The 18,601-nt window shown below is 37.8% G+C and overlaps 3 protein-coding genes across 4 annotated transcripts; 1 reads left to right on the top strand and 2 right to left on the bottom strand.

Moving 5' to 3' along the window:
* Window positions 1–231: 231 nt before the first annotated feature.
* On the bottom strand, window positions 232–7,810 carry LOC121895638 (NEDD8-activating enzyme E1 catalytic subunit-like). 2 transcript variants are annotated; one of them, XM_042409003.1, is made up of 18 exons: window positions 7,701–7,810; window positions 7,558–7,596; window positions 6,188–6,311; window positions 5,962–6,042; window positions 5,746–5,828; window positions 5,000–5,080; window positions 4,834–4,877; window positions 4,673–4,737; window positions 4,382–4,537; window positions 3,183–3,285; window positions 2,952–3,062; window positions 2,725–2,778; window positions 1,858–1,894; window positions 1,683–1,764; window positions 1,460–1,560; window positions 1,312–1,375; window positions 1,167–1,221; window positions 232–862 (listed from the first exon to the last, which is right to left on the bottom strand). In XM_042409003.1, the coding sequence occupies exons 1-18, from the start codon at window positions 7,718–7,720 to the stop codon at window positions 774–776; spliced, it is 1,389 nt and encodes a 462-aa protein (XP_042264937.1). In that variant the 5' UTR covers window positions 7,721–7,810; the 3' UTR covers window positions 232–773. The 2 variants fall into 2 exon arrangements, with proteins under 2 accessions (XP_042264937.1, XP_042264938.1); XM_042409004.1 differs by lacking the exon at window positions 7,701–7,810 and having other exon boundaries at window positions 7,534–7,593.
* Window positions 7,811–9,963: 2,153 nt separating this feature from the next.
* LOC121895672 (PRA1 family protein 3-like) lies at window positions 9,964–14,916 on the top strand. The gene is made up of 3 exons (XM_042409068.1): window positions 9,964–10,249; window positions 11,782–11,999; window positions 13,443–14,916. Exons 1-3 carry the CDS (start codon window positions 10,068–10,070, stop codon window positions 13,616–13,618), a joined length of 576 nt encoding a protein of 191 aa, XP_042265002.1. The 5' UTR covers window positions 9,964–10,067; the 3' UTR covers window positions 13,619–14,916.
* A 480-nt stretch (window positions 14,917–15,396) lies between these two features.
* Window positions 15,397–18,315, bottom strand: lmod3 (leiomodin 3 (fetal)). The gene is made up of 3 exons (XM_042410365.1): window positions 17,886–18,315; window positions 16,172–17,767; window positions 15,397–15,912 (listed from the first exon to the last, which is right to left on the bottom strand). The coding sequence occupies exons 1-3, from the start codon at window positions 18,171–18,173 to the stop codon at window positions 15,865–15,867; spliced, it is 1,932 nt and encodes a 643-aa protein (XP_042266299.1). The 5' UTR covers window positions 18,174–18,315; the 3' UTR covers window positions 15,397–15,864.
* Window positions 18,316–18,601: the final 286 nt, after the last annotated feature.

The raw sequence follows: 18,601 nt of genomic DNA, 5'->3' as shown, positions 1-18,601 counted from the left end.
AAGTATTTCTATTTGATGCTACTTTTTTAATACTATTCCTTTAGATGTCAGATAAAAATGCCTTTTACTCCACTTCACTCATCTGACAGTTAGTTACTTTTCAGATTAATACTTTAACTTAAAATATTAGATGACCTTATAAAATACAACACATTACTTAAGATTAAACCATGTTTCTTCTTTCCAATCACATTTATCATGACCCTTAAAATGTACTAAGTAAATTCCACAAAATATTAAAACATTTTTAATTGCTCAGAGTTTCATTTTAAGACAAGTCACATAAAACATCCGTTTATATTTTAATCTTACTAACAGTCTTCCTACATCTCCTATTTTTTATGTGTTATGGTTGCTTTCAATACACTTAAAAGTCCTTGAAGATGAATAGTAAAGCTGCCCTGCTGCCAAAAAATCTGGTGAAAATTGCAATTTAAGCTTTTTCTACAACCATGATAATAAAACTTTATTACAGCATAGTGCACATCATTATTCTCATTTGACTGACAGAAAAAGAGCTACACTGTAAGTCAACACATGACAAATACACAAAGGAGTAAACAACATAACAGATAGAAAAAACAATGTCATTAACTGATTCCATGTTCATAAGACAGCCAATTCTATCCCACAAGTGAGATCTCACCTTTTTTTTTTTACATGATCATATCAAGTATGCCACTGTACCGTTACAGTAACCTTGTGATGTAACATCCAGTTTGCATTCAGAAGCAGTCAATCTTCACATCAGTGCTGTGTGTTGTGACGAATGTTCAGGCGGTGAAATTGAGCTTGAAGAGAACCGTCTGGGGCGTGGTGACATCTGCCACAGCTAGTTCCTGTCCATCCGACAAGCCCAGCTCTGCATCAGAAGAAAAAAAGATTGGGTCAATACCTGGTGTATGGCTGGACCGTGTATGAAATGCTAAAGGGCTTTTTATTTGTACGTCGCCTGGTTACAATCAGACATGGACATCGCCAGCATTTTAAAGAGGTTTGTTTTTATGTAAATGGTGTAACTTCATCACTCAGTCAGTGACAGACATTCACAATTTTAGGGTTGGCCCCAGCCAAAAACATTACACATTACATATGCGTCATCATCAATGTCAGCAGTTACAGGTCACTTTGAACAGACTGGGCTTTACACAACAGCTTCTTATTACCTTTTAAAGTTTTGCAGAGGTTTGGTCGAGTTCTCTCCTCAATGGATTTCACAGACTGGAATATAATTGTAGTCATAGTTTAGTTTTTTTTAATGAAATGCAGGTGAACACAACATAGCAATCTCAATGATTGAGTGCATATTACCTGCAAATACAGCGTCTTATTCTTTCCTTCCAGAGTTGTGGTGATAGCCGGTGATTTCATTTGTCTGGAAAATGTTTATACACAATCTTAACCTGATAACTGTTATTTTTCCTACAGCGGGATTAAAGTGTTTCTTTTGAATACTCACAGTGAGGCGTTCTCTGTCAGGTACTCTAAAACCTCCTGTAATTTGGCAGAAGGAGGGAACTGGAGATCCTGAGGCACCTGGCTGCATGCTGAACAATTGTCCTGCCGATCAAACAAAGACAAGACAACGCAGGGAAAACTGGTTATTCTTCTGTAGATGAAAATGTACAAATGTCATAACACTTCCAATAAGACTTTTACTGACTATCTAGGGCACAACAAACCTTTCGCTCTGCTTCAAAACTGTAGGTGTACAGTCCATCCACGTCATTAAAGACCAGGTAATTATTCAAAGGAATATATGCACTGCAAAATAGAATCTGATGTTAAGTAATGTTCATTTGACAAATCAGCAGATAATTTGCAATGAGAGTTTCAGAATGTGTTTGTTTTACCAACCTTGTGGCAATTTTAAAAACTTCAGTTGCACAGGCAGCTATAGAGAACAAAAGCAAAGATAAGTCTAGTTACTTGAATTGAATAATTGTTTAAATACAAGAAAGTGTTGGCTTTTTTTTTGCCTTTCCAAAAACAAAAATAAAAGAGAAAAATTGTGACGAATGGGTTAAACAGTGTTTGTCTGCCCTAAAGTAAGCTGCAAACATTTGCATGTCTGGCCAACTAGCTTTCATCCTACCGTAGAAACCTAATTACGGACAACGCCAAGAAACATATCATTGGCTAACATTAGCTATATTTATGGATTATAGGTTACGTTAGAAAAATCCTCTTTCAGTGTGTTAATAGTAACAATGTGCTGCTCTGTATTGGATTTGGGTAAGTCGGACCAAAATAACTAGATTTTTCACCTGGGACAAGCAGCTTAAGCCGCAGTGTTTTAGCATTATCAGAATCTGTTTTCTTAGCCAAGTATGCAAGCATACAAAGAATGTGTCTCTCGCATTATATGATTATATTTTAGATAGATAGATAGATATCATAAAAAAGTTCTTTTGCCATGTTATTGTTTTAAAAATAGTCTAATGGAAACATAAAGTCAGCTGGAGACAGTTTTCAACCAATTCACAAAATTAGCCTTAATTAGCTAGCTAGCTGCAGCTAATAAAATGAGAAGCCTGCTTTTGTTAATTTCTGTTCTGTTGCCTTTGTAAACCCCATATGTGCAATGCTAGAACAGAAAGCTTGACAGCATGTAAGAGGGCACTTAGCGATATTTCACCAGATATTACAAAAATGTGTTATTTTCAAAAATGTCCTTTCTGTTAACATCCCATAACTGCCTCAAAAAACTTCATAGTTACATACCAGCAATAACAGCGTTAGTTGATGCCACAGCAGGAATGATCCGCTTCACAACTCCTGTGGCACAAAAATATTCATGAGTTTATTTCCAGCCCACTGCTAAAGGTACTTATGAACAACACGGATGTCAATTACGGCGAGAAATTATAAAAAGTTACACCTCCAAAAAACCTGACTGATTTACCACATTAACAATGAATAAATTATTATCTTTCATGTCACAGGTTCACCTTGAGTGAGTCTGTATGTCACTCCGGTAATGTTAAACTCTGCTGCTCGTTCTTGGGCTCTGTCAAACACCCATTGGATGTGCTCTGGATTGTCTCCGTCTAAGCTGGTTTCTAAAGAAGGAGAAAACTGATTGTTAAGTCTTGTAATATTGTAATAATATACACAGAGGTTGAATGATGAGATTAGATGTGTTGAATACAAAAAAAAAAGATGTAAATATTTTAGCTTACCTCCAAATGGCAATTCTTTGGGCCACTGTAAGATTCGTGCATATTCAATGCAGTGTTCTGGTAGCCTTGGCATGGATGCAATGGTGCACATGGGGAAATTAATCTGTGGGACAGTAAAATTAAAATTAAAGTCAGTCATTAAAGTATTTAAACCTGTATTAACTGATTTTTTTGGCCACTTTGGGGCAGCTTAAATAAACTGTGAACACACCACTGACATACTATCATCTTACATGTCAGTGAAATGAAAAGTCGTCAGCTCAAAGTTGTCTATTTACACATCCAGCAGACACAGAGCAACATTAACATTCATTTAGAGTCGTGTTTCTGGCCACCTGCTTTGGTCCACACCAACTCATTCAGCTGCTAAATGCTCAACTATGTTCACCGGCAATGGCGCTAACTTTGTTTGCCGTTTGGTGCCAGGCAGGTAGTGTACATGTTGGTTTTTTAAGATTTGTAGCTCAAAACAGCTGACTGCTACGTGTGGAAGCGACACTAATGAAAGTGGTGATGGTGAACATAAAAAGTAAAACTGAGGGCCGTAAAAAAAAAATTGGGGGCTGTAAAAACAAAACAATTAGTTGGAAGATACTGAAACACACTACCAGCAACCCCTGCCATACACAAGTAGTCATGTGATCCACTGTTAATATGAAAATATTAATTATAGCAGCTTTAAAAGAGCACTAGAAGCCCCTTTTCAATTCTACACAGCAAAAATATCAAAAAGACTACGACTGCTTTAATTAATCAGAGACACAATAACTGCTTTTCACAAAGATGTACTTTTAATAATCATCAAAATCTGTACTCTATTTCATTTTTATATTAAATTTTCTGTGTGTTTTGGTGAGATCTTTGGTGCAAATAGTCACAATGCTGGTTTTACACTTTGCTTCCAGAAACACATGTTTCTCTGTTTGTATGTATTCCACATTTTTCTCTGATTTTCTTTTGAGTGCCTATAGTTGTTTCTATAGGTGGTACTTTTTCTTTTTCTGTTCAGTCTGATAGCTGTTATTGTTTATGATTATGACCGAGGTCTTTAATTTTTTCCCCAAACACAAACAACTGTTGTTGCAGATGGAAAGGTTGACTACTCTGTCATCCATTAAGAACACCAAAATTGACATATATTTATATGAATATTTAAAGTGAAACTAGAGGAGACATTGCTTATGCAAAGTGAGCAGTACCTGTGGCGGGTACAGTTCTAGCGTGCAGTCGATACACGCTGTCATGCCGGGCAGAATGACACGAGCGTTTCCTTTGAAGCCCTCTGTCCCTCCGTCGATGAGGGGGATGATGGAGCTGGGATCCAAGACTCCATCTTCATAGCTCAGGAGTGATATCTGGAGAAGGCAACATCAATCATAACTCACCATCGATTACACTTAACTAAATCTGTGCTTATACACTTCTGATATGCAAATGTGTATCAGGTAGACGACACTGAAATACAATAAACTTTAACATTTTTTTCCTACCAGCATGCCGTTCATCCATCGTCTGGCAATGATGGAGTCCAGTCCACAGACGATGATGTGGAATTCTGCAGAGACAAGTGTTTAAAAATGAATAAAACCTCTGAGGTGTTGACTTGGTAAGCTTTGCTTATGCATAGATCATGTCAGAAAAACACACTTACGCCTGTAGAAAGACTCATCAAAGTCTTGGATCTTTTTAAAGTGACTGTGCGTGTTATTAATAAGGAATAAAAATTATTATCAGGATAGTTTATAAAATGTCAATTGTAAGTCTGAGACAATCTGAGTTTCATAACTATTTAAACAGTTGCTTCATCAACAGGATACGGGACAACTTTACATCCAGGGATGCGATTGTTGATAAAGTCGGCAGCTACTTCTGCCTTTGGTCGTCCGACATCTTTGGGCCTAAATAGATGCATAAAACAGTACAGAACACATGAGATGTTGTATATAATCTGATTATATCACACTAGAATTGTTACAGTACTACAGTCACCTAGAGCTGCAACTATTAATTGATTAATTTCCAACTATTAAATTAATATCCAACTATTTTTATTAATAGAGTTATCGATTTTTGTCCAAATTTTCTGATTCCAGCTTCCTAAATGTGAATATTTTCTCTGTGATAATAAACTAAATGTCTTTGGGTTGTGGATTGTTGGTCGGGACAAAACAAGACATTTTTCACCGTTTTCTGACATTTTATAGAATACAAACAACAATTAATCGAGAAAGTAATCAACAGATAAATTAATCATGAAATAATCGTTAGCCGCAGCCCGACAGTCACCAAGAGGCAAATTCTCCTCACTCAGTATCAGATACTATGACAGGCTTTGCCTCATTTATTTTCAACAGAGGGTTACTTAGACAATAATATAGTACTTGAGAAAATTATTTTCAATTATGTATAATCTTTGATGAGCATTGTATAGATGACTGAAGGAAATATTACAAAACTGCATATTCATCTCACAACTTTGCAGCATTCTTCCCCAAATACTGTATTTGTCAAATATTAAACTACTGTTAAAACTATAAGGAGAGAATATAAAGGTGAAACCTACCTGAATAGAAACTGCCTGTTGAGGTTGGACACATCAATAGTGTCCATGTCAACAACATGAATAAGGCGAAACCCGGAAAGGGCCTAAAGCACAACAAGAGTATGTCAGGACTTATCCGAAGACACAGTCAGGAAAAGCAGTTTGCTGTTTGCTCATCTTACACTGTTGTAATTGATTAAGCTCATCAATATGATGTAGATTTAAGATATTTCCTACCAGATTTTTGAGGAGTTCACATCCGAGTCCTCCTGCACCGATGACCAGAATCTTGCACGTCTCCAACAGGAACTGTAGAGACTGAGATGAAAAAAAAGCATCAAAATGTTTTAAGAACTGAATTTAAGAAATGTGCTGTTAACTTGGCATTGTAAAGCCATGTCCTTATCACACATCAGTCAGTTCGACATATGACCAGAATACTTTCCTCTTCGTTAAAACTCACCTCAGTGCTTGGTTCAAAGTCGGGATGGGTGAACGGGCCAGGTCTCTCCAAAAACTTCCTTACATGATTCCATCGGCCATCCCAGTCGCAAGCGCCGTCCCTGTGTCCACCATCTACAGCCATTCTGGGCACACAGCACACCAAGATACACTAAACTTGTACTATCACTTACATTGGTACATCTCTCTTTACTTATCCCTCTAATAATGTGACTTATCCATTATTATATGCATTATTATTAGTTTAATTGTGGAAAGAATGGTTGGATTAATAAGAGTAATTGAGATGAAATACATAAAGACAGATGCATAATGAGAGGGAAATAAAAACACATACTACAGTACAGTATGAGAGCACCTTAACTAGCCTCTATTAATCTCTAAAGATTGCTGTCTACTAGGATACTGGTTCCCAACCTGGGGCTCACAACCCAATCTGGAGATGACTACCTCAGTAGGAAATATTAAAAAACTTTTCTCTATCACATATATTATTTTCTAGTTAAATATAGTATAATTTTGCCTCTTGAGGTCTTTCAAGAAATTCAAATAATACAGTATGAGGAGAAAATCACTTTACAGTCACACTACTCATAGACGTGCCCTCTGTGACTAGCTTTTAAAAGTAGAAATCGCTTTCCACTAAGGGTTAACAAGCATATAAGGATGGGAACCACTGTACATGGCGATATGAGGAACTGACTGGTGTGCAGCGAGTTCATCACACACGTATAACATAAGCAAGATGGCTGAAAATCCACTTCCATACTACATAATAATTACATACATATTATACAAGAACTATACATACTTTACTGTTTTATATTCACAGAAAATGACACAATACATGCCCCACTTGACTTTAAAGCTCACGTTTGGAAAGCTACTCTCTTTTAAGCTTCACAAAGAGGAAGCAGAATGTCTTTATTATTATTATTATTATTATTTATTTTTAAAATGTTTTTGTTTTCCAAGCTCTTTCTGATTCATATCCTCCATTGCCTGCATTTTAAATAATTCTTAATGACTTCTTTAAGCACTTACATGTCACACTCCTGTGAACACACTACATAGATTACTCCAAACCTGTTTAGGATTAGTAGGCTATATAGTATGAAACTGTCACACATCTATTTGCTGTTCACTCCCTGTTTGTTTTGCAAGGAGGATACAAGATAAGTGCAGCCAAGGGTTTCTGCATTATGTTTGACACTTTGAATGGATACATTGTGTTTATTGATGAACTGGACAAACAGCTATCTGGCTTATTTAAATGTTCATTTTCATGTCTCCTGGCCCAGCAGTCGCTGCTCTCTGTGCAACGCAAACCTGCTGCCAGTCAGAGACCTTTATTTAGCATTCGTCACTAACTTCTCAGTCAGGTCCTCTATTCGCCTTCTTTTCTTCTCCCTGGAAGAAGAAAGCAAAAAGAGAGTCGAGTCATGCCGCGTTAACGTCAAACTGCGTGAGATTAACTGCGATAAAATTGTGTTTTTTCGTCCATTGACACTTACGGCTCCTCGGCATCCGCCATACTTTCACGGTCCCATGTCCTCGATTCTAGCTGCTGTGTTGTCGAGCGTCAAAGCTGCGCTGCTCTCAGTTCCGCTTCTTCTTCGCGAGTGCTTCTTCTTCTTCTTCATGAAGTTTATTGGCGGTTGGCAAACAACGAATTGGCGCGTTACAGCCATCAACTGGTAATGGAGTGTCTAGTATTTACAATATTCATTAAAAAAAACCCCAATCATATCTTCTCAATCAAATTATTTAGTCTGAGATACTGAAATAGGACTCAGTTCTTGAGTTCTTTTGTAGAATATCTATTAGATCAAAGTGTACTTTTATCTTTGTGAGGTTTGAATCAGATGCCCTCTCATGTTTCTGACATTGCAGCATAACATGCTCTAAACTTTCTTCTTCTGTTTCCTCCTATTATTATTATTCACATCTCACCTTCACATTTTTATTATTAGTCATATTTCTATTATAGTTGTTGTTTTTATTGCTGTTATTGTTGTTGCTGTGCTTCTCTGTGTGTGTGTGTGTGTGTGTGTGTCTCTCTCTCCCCCTCCTTCTTTCTCTCTCAACCCAACTGGTTAAGGCAGATGGCCGCCCACCTGGAACCCAGATCTACACAAGGTTTCTTCTCGTTAAAGGGGAGTTGTTCCTTGTCACTGTCGCTAAGTGCTTGCTCATGGGGGAATGCTGTGTCTCTGTAAATTAAAGAGTACGGTTTACACCTGCTCTATGTGAAAAGTGCCCTGAGATCATTTCTGCTGTGATTTGGCATTATATAAATAAAACTGGCTTGACTTGACTTGACATCTGCCTGTATCATGTTTCCTATTTTGAATAGTGTACTGTTAGTCCAGTGTGTCCACATCTAAGTCTTGATATTATTGTCTCATCTCTGTTGTTCCTTCTTGCACACATGGAAGAATCAGAGAATTTTGACATTTTTTTCTGGAAAAAAAGACTCAGAACAATGAATGGATTATTAACTAATCGACTAATCATTGCAGCTCTAAATTTGTTGCTATATTTATTACAGACAATATACTGCATATGTAGTAAATTTGCTCTGTATTACCATAATGTGCTGTTTGGATTTTATATTTTAGACACATTTAAGATAAGAAGATTACAAGGTTTACTTTGTAAATTGTCAGCTGAATACTCCAATATATACAGTATAAGCAATTTTTCTATATTCAAACCTCTCTCCTGTTTTCTTAAAGGAATTCAAACTTTAAATTAAGTCTATTGAAACTTCTATTATTAACAAAATGCTTTTAAAAAACCTATCTGTGAGCAAAATTGAATTTTCTTTCATTTGTCTGAAGTAACAACGTCAGTGGTACTTTCTTCACAATCAGAATCATCTTTATTGGCCAAGTATGTTTACAAATACAAGGAATTTTACTCCGGTTTAGTGGCTATCAGTGTACTTACACAGAATAACAACACAACAATCTTCAGAAATATACACAAAGAATGACTGTATATAGGTGACACCGTTTCTGTGGACTGTGAACAGGATACAAATAGTGCAAAGAAGTGAAGAGTGCGTGGAGTGATGAAATAAATATTAAATGGTAAAAGGAAGACATATTACTTTATACACATATTGTAGGTGGTTATTTACAGTATATAAGGCCTGTTACACTGTTATACTGTAGTGAGTGAAATGTATTGCACATTTTGTATATTTCGTATTTGAGTCAATTCCAAGGCTTAATTGCTAATTTTATGGATTGTAACTATCATTGTTTTTATTTTTATTAATTGTTCTTATTCTCATCTATTTATTTATTTGATTGTTTGTTTGTTTATTTATTTGTCTTATTGTCAATTCCTACACTTTTACTTTTTAGCAGTTAATTTTACATTGTTTTTAATTTATATAGCCATGTATTCTTCTTTTATTGCTGTTTTTTTATTGCTCGTCACCACCTAAGATAAGGGTTCTCCCTCAATGCGTTTTCCAAGGTTTTAAATAGGCCTATGATGATGATGATGATGATGATGATGATGACGACGACGATAATTTCTTTTATTGACTACAATGTTGTTTAAACAACTGTCATGTGCCAATTTTAATGTAGTTTTCTCACCATACAGTTTTATTTCTCTACGCACTTTTATATTCGCTGAAACTTTAAGATAAAGTGGTGCTGTTGCGCATTCTGAGAAATATCGCGCAAGCGTAATAATCCCCAAACACTGCACGGAGTATCCAAATCTCGCGAGATTCACGTCCGAGAGCACGGCTTGTTGTTTGACTCCCCTCCTCAGAGCTCAGACAGTGATCAGCTGACCTGTCAAAATATTTCGCAGCGCGTGTGTTGGGTTGTTATGTTTGTGTACCACTGAGCTCAGTCATGGCAGCCAAGATGGAGCTTGCGCCTCTCAGACCGTGGGATGATTTCTTCCCCGGAAGGGACCGGTTCGCCAAACCAGAGTTCGGAGATTTAACAAAGTGGAACAATAGAGTGATCAGCAATTTATTGTACTACCAGACGAATTACTTCGCCGTGGCCGTGGTGGTTTTCCTCATTGTAGGGTGAGTACTGGCAGCAGGCTAATCGCAGCCTAGCATCGCTGGCTGTGTGTTTACTCAGCCTGCATGCCTTCTGACCCACACCCATTATGACCACACAGGATATTTCTGCATTTCACTGTTGTGCTAACGTTTAACGCACTCATTTGTCGCCTCCGGCATTTAATATATATATATTTAGCGTTTCCTTGCTTACGTTAGCCTATACAATAAATATTTCCGCATTCATATCTGTAAGAATAACGCTGTAGCTGGCTTAAATTGTGTCTAAATGCTTCAAATTGTTACCGATCGACCTCAGATCCTTTTAAACGTCATTTTAAACGTTACTTATCGGGATGTTTAGTGTTTTTGAGAATCAGTGATGCTACATCTGACTCAGGAAGCTCCTAAAATCAAACATTTCACTGCTGACAGCCGCTTTACTTGTAATTTTGCATATACCAAACTGGTGTGATAGTTCTCTGTGAATAGAGGATGATGTAGCAAGTGGAAATCATGAGTAGAGGCCTTGGTGCTGGCATCTGCCCTCTCATGGTTTGTAGGAAACTGCACAGGATGTCAGCTGTTGTTTGTTACCACCAGCAGGTTGTGCTATTTAAATAAAAAAAAAAATGTTTTATATGCATTGTTGTACTCTGTGAACTCGCTCTGTGTGGACAATATTCAGTCCAAATGGGAGGAGGGATTGGACAGCCTATACATAGAAGATGACTGGGAAAGAAGCAGTGGATTGTGTCTGAACAATTTTCACTTGCTATATATATATATATATATATATATATATATATATATATATATATATATATATATAATTCTTAACAGGTTACACATACTAACTTGAATTATTTGAAACAAAATGGATCATAATCTATCTATGTATGTGCCTAAATGTTAGAAAGAACAAGGGAGTTTTTCATCTTTTTGGGGGGTTAATGCAAATACATTTCACTCATTTTGGAATCTATAGCCCGAAGAATTTAGTAATATTTTAAAAATTGCAATTAAGACAGAACCAGGCCTCTTTTTGTTGAGTCTGCCTGCTAAAGCTGTGTCACTTTCTACTCTAAAACATAATTACTTGATAAACTGCTTTTCTTTTGGCAAGAAAATGTATTCTTTTGAAATGGATCCTACTGCCACAATGAGGTATAGAGAAGTTTTTGATGTGTTCCTGCATGAAAAAACTAACTCTGTACTCAAAGGAAATGTTCAGGAATTCATAAACCTTTGGAGGCCTTTCCTGGATCGACTTTATGTTGAAATGTTCTCTGGAATGAAAGCCTCTGAGAAGGGACACTCAACTGTGACCAACGATGGACTGATGATGGGACTAAAAGACTTCTGAATCAAGGATATATGGGGTGTGGCTGGACCTTTCTGGACAGTTTTGTGTTGTGTTGTTGTCGCTGTCTTAATGTATGTTGATATGGGCTCTGTTGATATTATAAAAATTAATAAAACTAAAAAAAAAGTGTAGATCCAATTGAATAAACAGTATGTACAACATGTCATTTTGATGTTCCAATATTCAGGTTCCTGAACCCACTTGGTATGTTTCTGGGAGGAGGTGTGGTGGTTCTGGTCTTCATGGGTTCAGTGTGGGCAGGAGAGAACAAAGCCACCATCAAGAACTTCAAAAGAAAGAACCCCACCCTGTTTGTCATCGGGGTCATGGTCACCAGTTACTTTGTGCTGTCGCTGTGCGGTGGCGTCATGGTCTTCATCTTTGGAATCACCTTCCCTTTGCTGTGTGAGTTTTTTGTTTATTCCACAGAGTTTTCCTGTTTACTTTCAGGCCATGTTGGATGCTTCCCAGACAGATCCCAATTTGGAAGGCTTTATAAATCTAAAATACAACAGTCATCTTGCTTTTTACAGTATATTTAGTTTAGTTATATGTTTGTTTTTTTACTGCATAAACAAGCCAAAGGCTCAAGCTGGATTCTGTTCATTGACATCTGTCTGATCTCCAACAGCACTCCGAGATACTAAAATCAGAATTCAGATTTTCTCGGTAATCTGACTTAATTCTCTTTTACTTCCAACGTTGCCCTGATCCCCTCCTATAAAGTAGGAGCTTGACTGTTTTTATGTGTTAAAACACTGAATAGTACATTCAGCTTTCAGTTGTTAGCTGTTAGTTTTCTTGAGGTTCCACCTAGTGACACTCCCTTTTGTAATTTAGAGCCATGGCTCTTGTGAAACCTGATTTGTTAGGAATGGATCTTCTTCAACACAGTGATTTTGACATGAAAATGTAAAAGACCTGCTAACTTTATGGCATTAGATAAATTCCCTTATTAACATTGATTATTTTTCTTGCAGTTAGTGACACTTAATTTAACAGATTTGGCAAAGAAATTTGGAGACAGCTACAATGTTTTTTTTGTCTCAATAACTCTTAGAAAAGGGAAACTTAAAGTATCTTGATAAATTCAAGGCTTGGCCCACTCTAACTTGTGTTCCCCATAGTATATTATAAACACTTGTTGGCTAATGTTATACGATGAAAACTGTTAAAAGGGTTGGTGACTCACACAGAGATGCATAACTCAGGGTTTCCTGTGGGTGAACAACTTTTTCCAATCACTCTTTCATCCTGACTCACTGTAGGGATTGAACAGCATGTGCAGTAACGCTGACATGCACTTACTCGTGACACAGATTGTAAAAGAAAGTAATAAGAGTGTACCACATTACAGGGCGAGCTATGCAGATGTGGATTAAAGCTATAGTTTTGGATTCGCTGCAGCTCTCTAAATACATTTAGAGTCAGACCGTCAGCAGAGTGGTTTAGATAATTGATGGGTTGGATCGTTAGAGCAAATGTAGCAGCTTTAACGTCGTGGCAGACAGACAAGGCAGTTTGATCGCTACCCAGGAGGCCTGCCCACTGCTGCCTGTGTTGACGTGTTGCTATGGGTTGTTGATACGGACAGAACCACATTTATGGGCTGATGTCATGCGTTCAGTATCTGCCTGACATGGGAATAAAAGATACGCCGATCCCTACACCTGCTTTAAAGTCTGAGTTGTGACAGTATCTGTTTTCTTTTTCCAGTGTTTGTTTTCCTATTTTCCAAGATGTTGTCCAAAGAAAATCATCTGTTAAGTTTGAGACATTAAACTTTATGTGTCTTATTTTCACATCTGAAAAAAAAATTTAAATAATTCCCTGTTCTTGTTCTTGTAGTAATCCTAATCCATGCCTCTCTGAGACTGCGCAATATGAAGAACAGGCTGGAGAACAAGATTGAAGGTGTTGGGCTGAAGAAGACCCCCATGGGCATCATCATGGACCTCCTGGATCAACAGGAGGAGAAAATGAACAAGATTCAGGATTTCATTGAAAGCAAACTGAAGGATTAAGGCTCTAGCCAGGAGTGTGCCAAGGGAAGTGTCATGAAATATGGATTAAAATATCCGTAGCATCATCCCATGTGTCAGATTTTTATCCCCATTATACATGTAAAGATACTGATGTTTGCATTCCCATACTTTTTATCCATTTTGCTTTTTAGTTAGCTTTTTTTTTTTGTACATTTGTGTTAATACACTCCATCTTAAGTGTGCAGCTGGTTACTAACAACAAGATTATAACAAGATTTGCACAATCACCATGTGGATTGGACATTGAAAAGGTAATATGCACCAAAGGTTACCAAAGGTTTGAGCATTCCTGTGTCGAAAAAATGTTTTAAAAAACAAATCATTTCCCTTGCTGACAGTGCACTTTGTTCGACATGACAACTGAGTATTTTTTTTCAGCCAAATAAAGCAGAATGTCTGAATACAATATCTAATATAGTTATTAGATACCAAATGTATTTGTTGTAAAAACAAAAGAAAAGAAATCCAATCCATTCAGTTGGCTACCTCAGAACAAGCATGTTTAATTTTCTCTTCTCGCGGAGTAGAGCCACATTACCAAAATACAGACTCAACACCAAGTGAACTGTTGTCTGCTTATTAAACAGCAATAACTCACATTTTGTCACTTCAGGAGCTGTATGAATACTGATCTGAGACCAGTCTGTTTCTCGTGTAGACATGGTTGTGCGGCCTGTTTAATCCTGGAGTTGTAATATTCCTATTCTCAAAAGATGTGTGCATACAGTTCCTGACAATACGGGCTGGCCTGAGTGTATCCCCTCTGATCACAGCTATGCAATATTAAAAAAATGAATGGCACGTGCAGCTTTATTCTCTCAATATTATATCATGGTATGTACATGTTTGTTGTTATTTCTGATGTGTTTTTATTTTCATAATATAGCATGTAGAAATGTATAAAATGGCTGCAGGAGACAAAGCACATCATTTTGGATTAAACTAGAGACACCCCCATGCTGTTTTCCTGTTCTCTGTTGTGATCAAATCCCTTTTCCTTGTTAAAAAAAAAGTACATATGTAATGTTAAATCTTCATTTCATGCAGCTGATACTAAGAGCAGTCATTTCCTGTTGCTTTTCACATAAACACACTGACTGCAGTTTGTGCATGCTACCTTCACAAATGGTGGTTCAGAGAGATTGTCTATATGGATGCTATATTATATATGATCTATGTTTTTATGTGACTTTTTCATTATTGAATAGTGATGATGAAATCACAGAACTGGAAGTAAAACATGGCTGTGCTCTACGATAATAAAAAAGTTAACCTAATTTATGTTGCAGTCTTTTTTTTTTACCAATCAAATCTCAGTGTGAATATATATAGTTGGATTTATTTATCACAGAATTTACTTCTTATTTGGGTTAAAGGTTTCTGCCACACAATGTAGTAAATCGTAGACTATTACTGAAACAAATTAATAGCAGATGAATACTGCTGAATAATTGACAAATGAATAGCACTTTCAGAATTGTATGCAGTGTCATTTGATTCAGTTTCTTATTATCTGTATGGCATCAGTTTTTCAGGTTTCTACCATGTGATGCAAAAGCCCAAGTTTATATTATCCAACATATGGGACTATATACCTCACCTTATTTAAAAAAAATAGTATTTTTTCATATCTGCAGCAGCAAAAAGCAAAAACTACTGGGAATGACTGATGGTTGTATTTACTTTGACACTGAAGTCACTTCTACACAGTGCTATTCCTTTTTAATAAAAAAGAATAATCCCGAGGCAAAGGGTGGAATACTATTTTTATAGCAAAATGCAAATATATAGAACAGGTTTGCTTCAAAATGAAATCAACATCTAACATTTAATCAAACAATCTTCCTCTACAAATCCTTTTTAGCGCAAAGTTTAGAGAAATTTAACATATGTGGACAATACAAAATAATATAAGTCAAAGTTTGACCATGCTTTGTCTTTTAGAGATAGCAAATGAAGAAAGAGGTGATACATTTTAATGAAAATTGACAGATTACTCTTTAATTTCCATACATTTATTGTTATGATTTCCTGAAGACAACAGCATTTAGTGAAATAATAACACAATAGTGGAACAACCAGCCAATATCTTTCATGTGCAATGAACATATAGTTCACTCTTCATTTGTGCAGTTCATTTGAGTAGGTTCTGAGTGACTAATAATAAATATGTATAGAATAAACATATAGTATGGTGAAGAGAACAAAGAGCTGAAGTTGCAGCCTCAGAGGAGACTCGTTTCGCTTGATTCCAGGGCTTTAGGGAGCGGCACCTGCAAGCAGCGACAAAAGAAATGAATGACATGTTTACTTGGATTTCTTACACATGGTGTAAAATCATTGATAATCATACAGCAACAGCTGTAAAACTATTGGGATAATTAAATGCATCTATATATAATAAACGCTCTATTTTGAAAGCTTTCATACTATCAACAGTAACATCTTAAATAATTAAAAAATCTAACGAGTACTCCTAAACAGAGGATTCCAACTTGATTGCTCTCACAGTACTAATTAATGGATACTCACAGATTTTAGATAGGCCACATTACTCTTTTTGATCTCACTTAGGAGTTGATCACGGGGTGTGAGATCAACCTTTGGAGGCATTCGTCTGCGAGGGACTGGCTTCAAAGTCTTAATCACATCACCCAGGTTGGCTCTCTCGTCTGTCACACCTCCACTGCCTGTATCCTTCACTTTGGGAGTCTTCCTCAGTTGGAAACTTGCCCTCTCTGGTCCCCTGTTATCCCTCGGGTCCAGGTCCAGAAAAGGGTCACGTTTCTTGGGAGTCTTCTTCAGTTGGACGTCCCTTAATGAGTTTGCTGCTTCGGCACTGGGTTGTTTGGGAATGCCTTTGTGTTTGCGCTGCTTCTGATGTTCTGGTTCTTCTGTCTGATGGTCTGCTTGAGGGACAGCGCTCATTTCTGAAGAAGGTGGGACGAGCCCGTGCTTCTGCAGGAGTTCTAGGGACGGTACGTAACCCAGCATCTCAAGCAAACCAGGAGGCAGGTTTAGACTGTTCTCATACATCTGCATCAGCTCCCTCTGCTCCTTCAGATTCTGCTTATTCTGTTCCTCCTTCCTCAGCTGCCTCTGGCGGTCAAGATTCCTTGTTAAAAGATTGGTCACCACCATCCTGGGCCCTGGCAGCTCAAAGTGGTAGCCCATCTTCAGGAGGGTGTTGTTGGCCTTGAGCAGGCGTGAGATCTCCATCTCTGCATGGTGACCCAGCATATGCCTCTGGTTGTGAAATCGCAGCTCTGTGAGAGTCTCATTGAATTGGAGGCAGCGAATGATGGCAACGATACCCTTTCCGGTTACGAAGTTGGACTCGATATTCAAAGTGGTAATGCTGCGATTCTCTCGTAGCATGTTGGCCAGGCTGAACGCTGTGTTTTCATCGACACCGGTGTTGGCTATACTGAAGGTTTTCACATGTTTGTTCTTCTTCAAGGCGTTGACATAGTCCAAGAGCATCTCTTTGGGAATGTTTTCTATGTTGTTGAGGTTAACCTCAGTGACAGAGGGGTTGTTGTTGCGGATCTTGTCTAGAGTCGACTCCAAGTTTGTCTCATTTCCCGACGGTCTTGATGTCATTTTTATATTACCGAGTGCCAGCTTTGGAATTTTTAATTTGTTTATTTTTCTCTCTTCTTTCTGTGGGAGTGTATCGTTGGTTTCACTGATCTTTGGCTCATCTGGAGCATCTTTGGGAAGCAATGAGTCAGTATTTTTAATTTCCTCTTTCTCTTCAATTTGTGATGTGCTGAGTTTTGGGGCTAAGCTCTCATTCTTCTTCTCTGTGTCTGAGAAAGGCTGTTTGTCATCTGTATTCTTTCCTGATACTTCCTCTGTGTTGTTATCTAATGGATGTTCATGTTTATCCGCGTTCACAGGTTGCGTCACCTCTTCATCTTTCACATCAACCATTTTGTCTGTTTCATCGCTCTCCTCAACCTCTTCAACAATTTCCTCAATTATTTCCTCTATAATTTCCTCTCCTTCTGTACCATCTACAGCTTCTTCTTCAATGACTTCCTCTATCACTTCATACACTTCATATTCCCCATCTTCTGGTTTCTCTTCTTTTTCTTTATTTTCAGCTTCCTCCCTTAAAGTTTTCTGATGAAGTCAACAAATCAGACCAACAAGGTTAAAACTGTGATTTCTAGTTTATAAAGATCACGTTCGATATTCTCAATTGACTTGCACATAAACGTTTGGGAGTTTGACTTCTTACCTCACTAGGCAGCAGAGTAGCCGGCACTCTTTCTTCCTCGAGCATACGTTTGGACTCTTTTTCCCAGTACAGGTAATCAACCAGGGATCTGTGGTCGAACGTCCCTGTCGGAGGCTTCTCCGTCTGGTCCTTCTGTCTCTGTCCAACTGGTACCCTCTCATCTGGGGCGATCATAACATCCATCTCACTCTGGAGCTCCTGAAGCTCCTCCGGTGAAAGCATAGCAAGGAGTTCATCCTCATCAATGTCTTCTTCACTGAGAACCTCAGTGTCTTTATCATTTGACATATTTGCGCCCTGCTTCAAATGATATCAAAAGAAAGGATAATGTCTGTCCGATCTATAACTCACGACAGAGCAAACTGAGAAGCTTCTGACTTTGACTTCAGCTAGAAACGGTGTGCTCCTGCCTCATGTGGAGTCTAAAATTAAACCCTGTGGACTGCATGGAAGATATTTAAGGTACAAGCAGGGGAAAGACATGCATGAAAGACAAGCCCCCTTCTACCAGCTGGCTTGGCCATTGGGATCTTTTGGGATGACAGTTGCTTCAGGCAAATGAAAGCGCTGGATTGACAGCAGCAGGTGGACCATTTTCACAGGCCTAGTGGGGCTGTGTGGGACAGGGGTGGCGGGGTATGCCTCCCCTGCACTCAAAGCTCCTCTTCCAGAGCTATCGAGAAGACATAAACTTTGAAGTGCAGAACAACAACAAC

Source organism: Thunnus maccoyii, chromosome 4 (genome assembly GCF_910596095.1).
Source record: "Thunnus maccoyii chromosome 4, fThuMac1.1, whole genome shotgun sequence".
NCBI classification, from domain to species: domain Eukaryota; kingdom Metazoa; phylum Chordata; class Actinopteri; order Scombriformes; family Scombridae; genus Thunnus; species Thunnus maccoyii.
The sequence above is the reverse complement of the archived record's forward strand: the minus strand, read 5'-3'. Positions and strand labels throughout refer to the sequence as shown.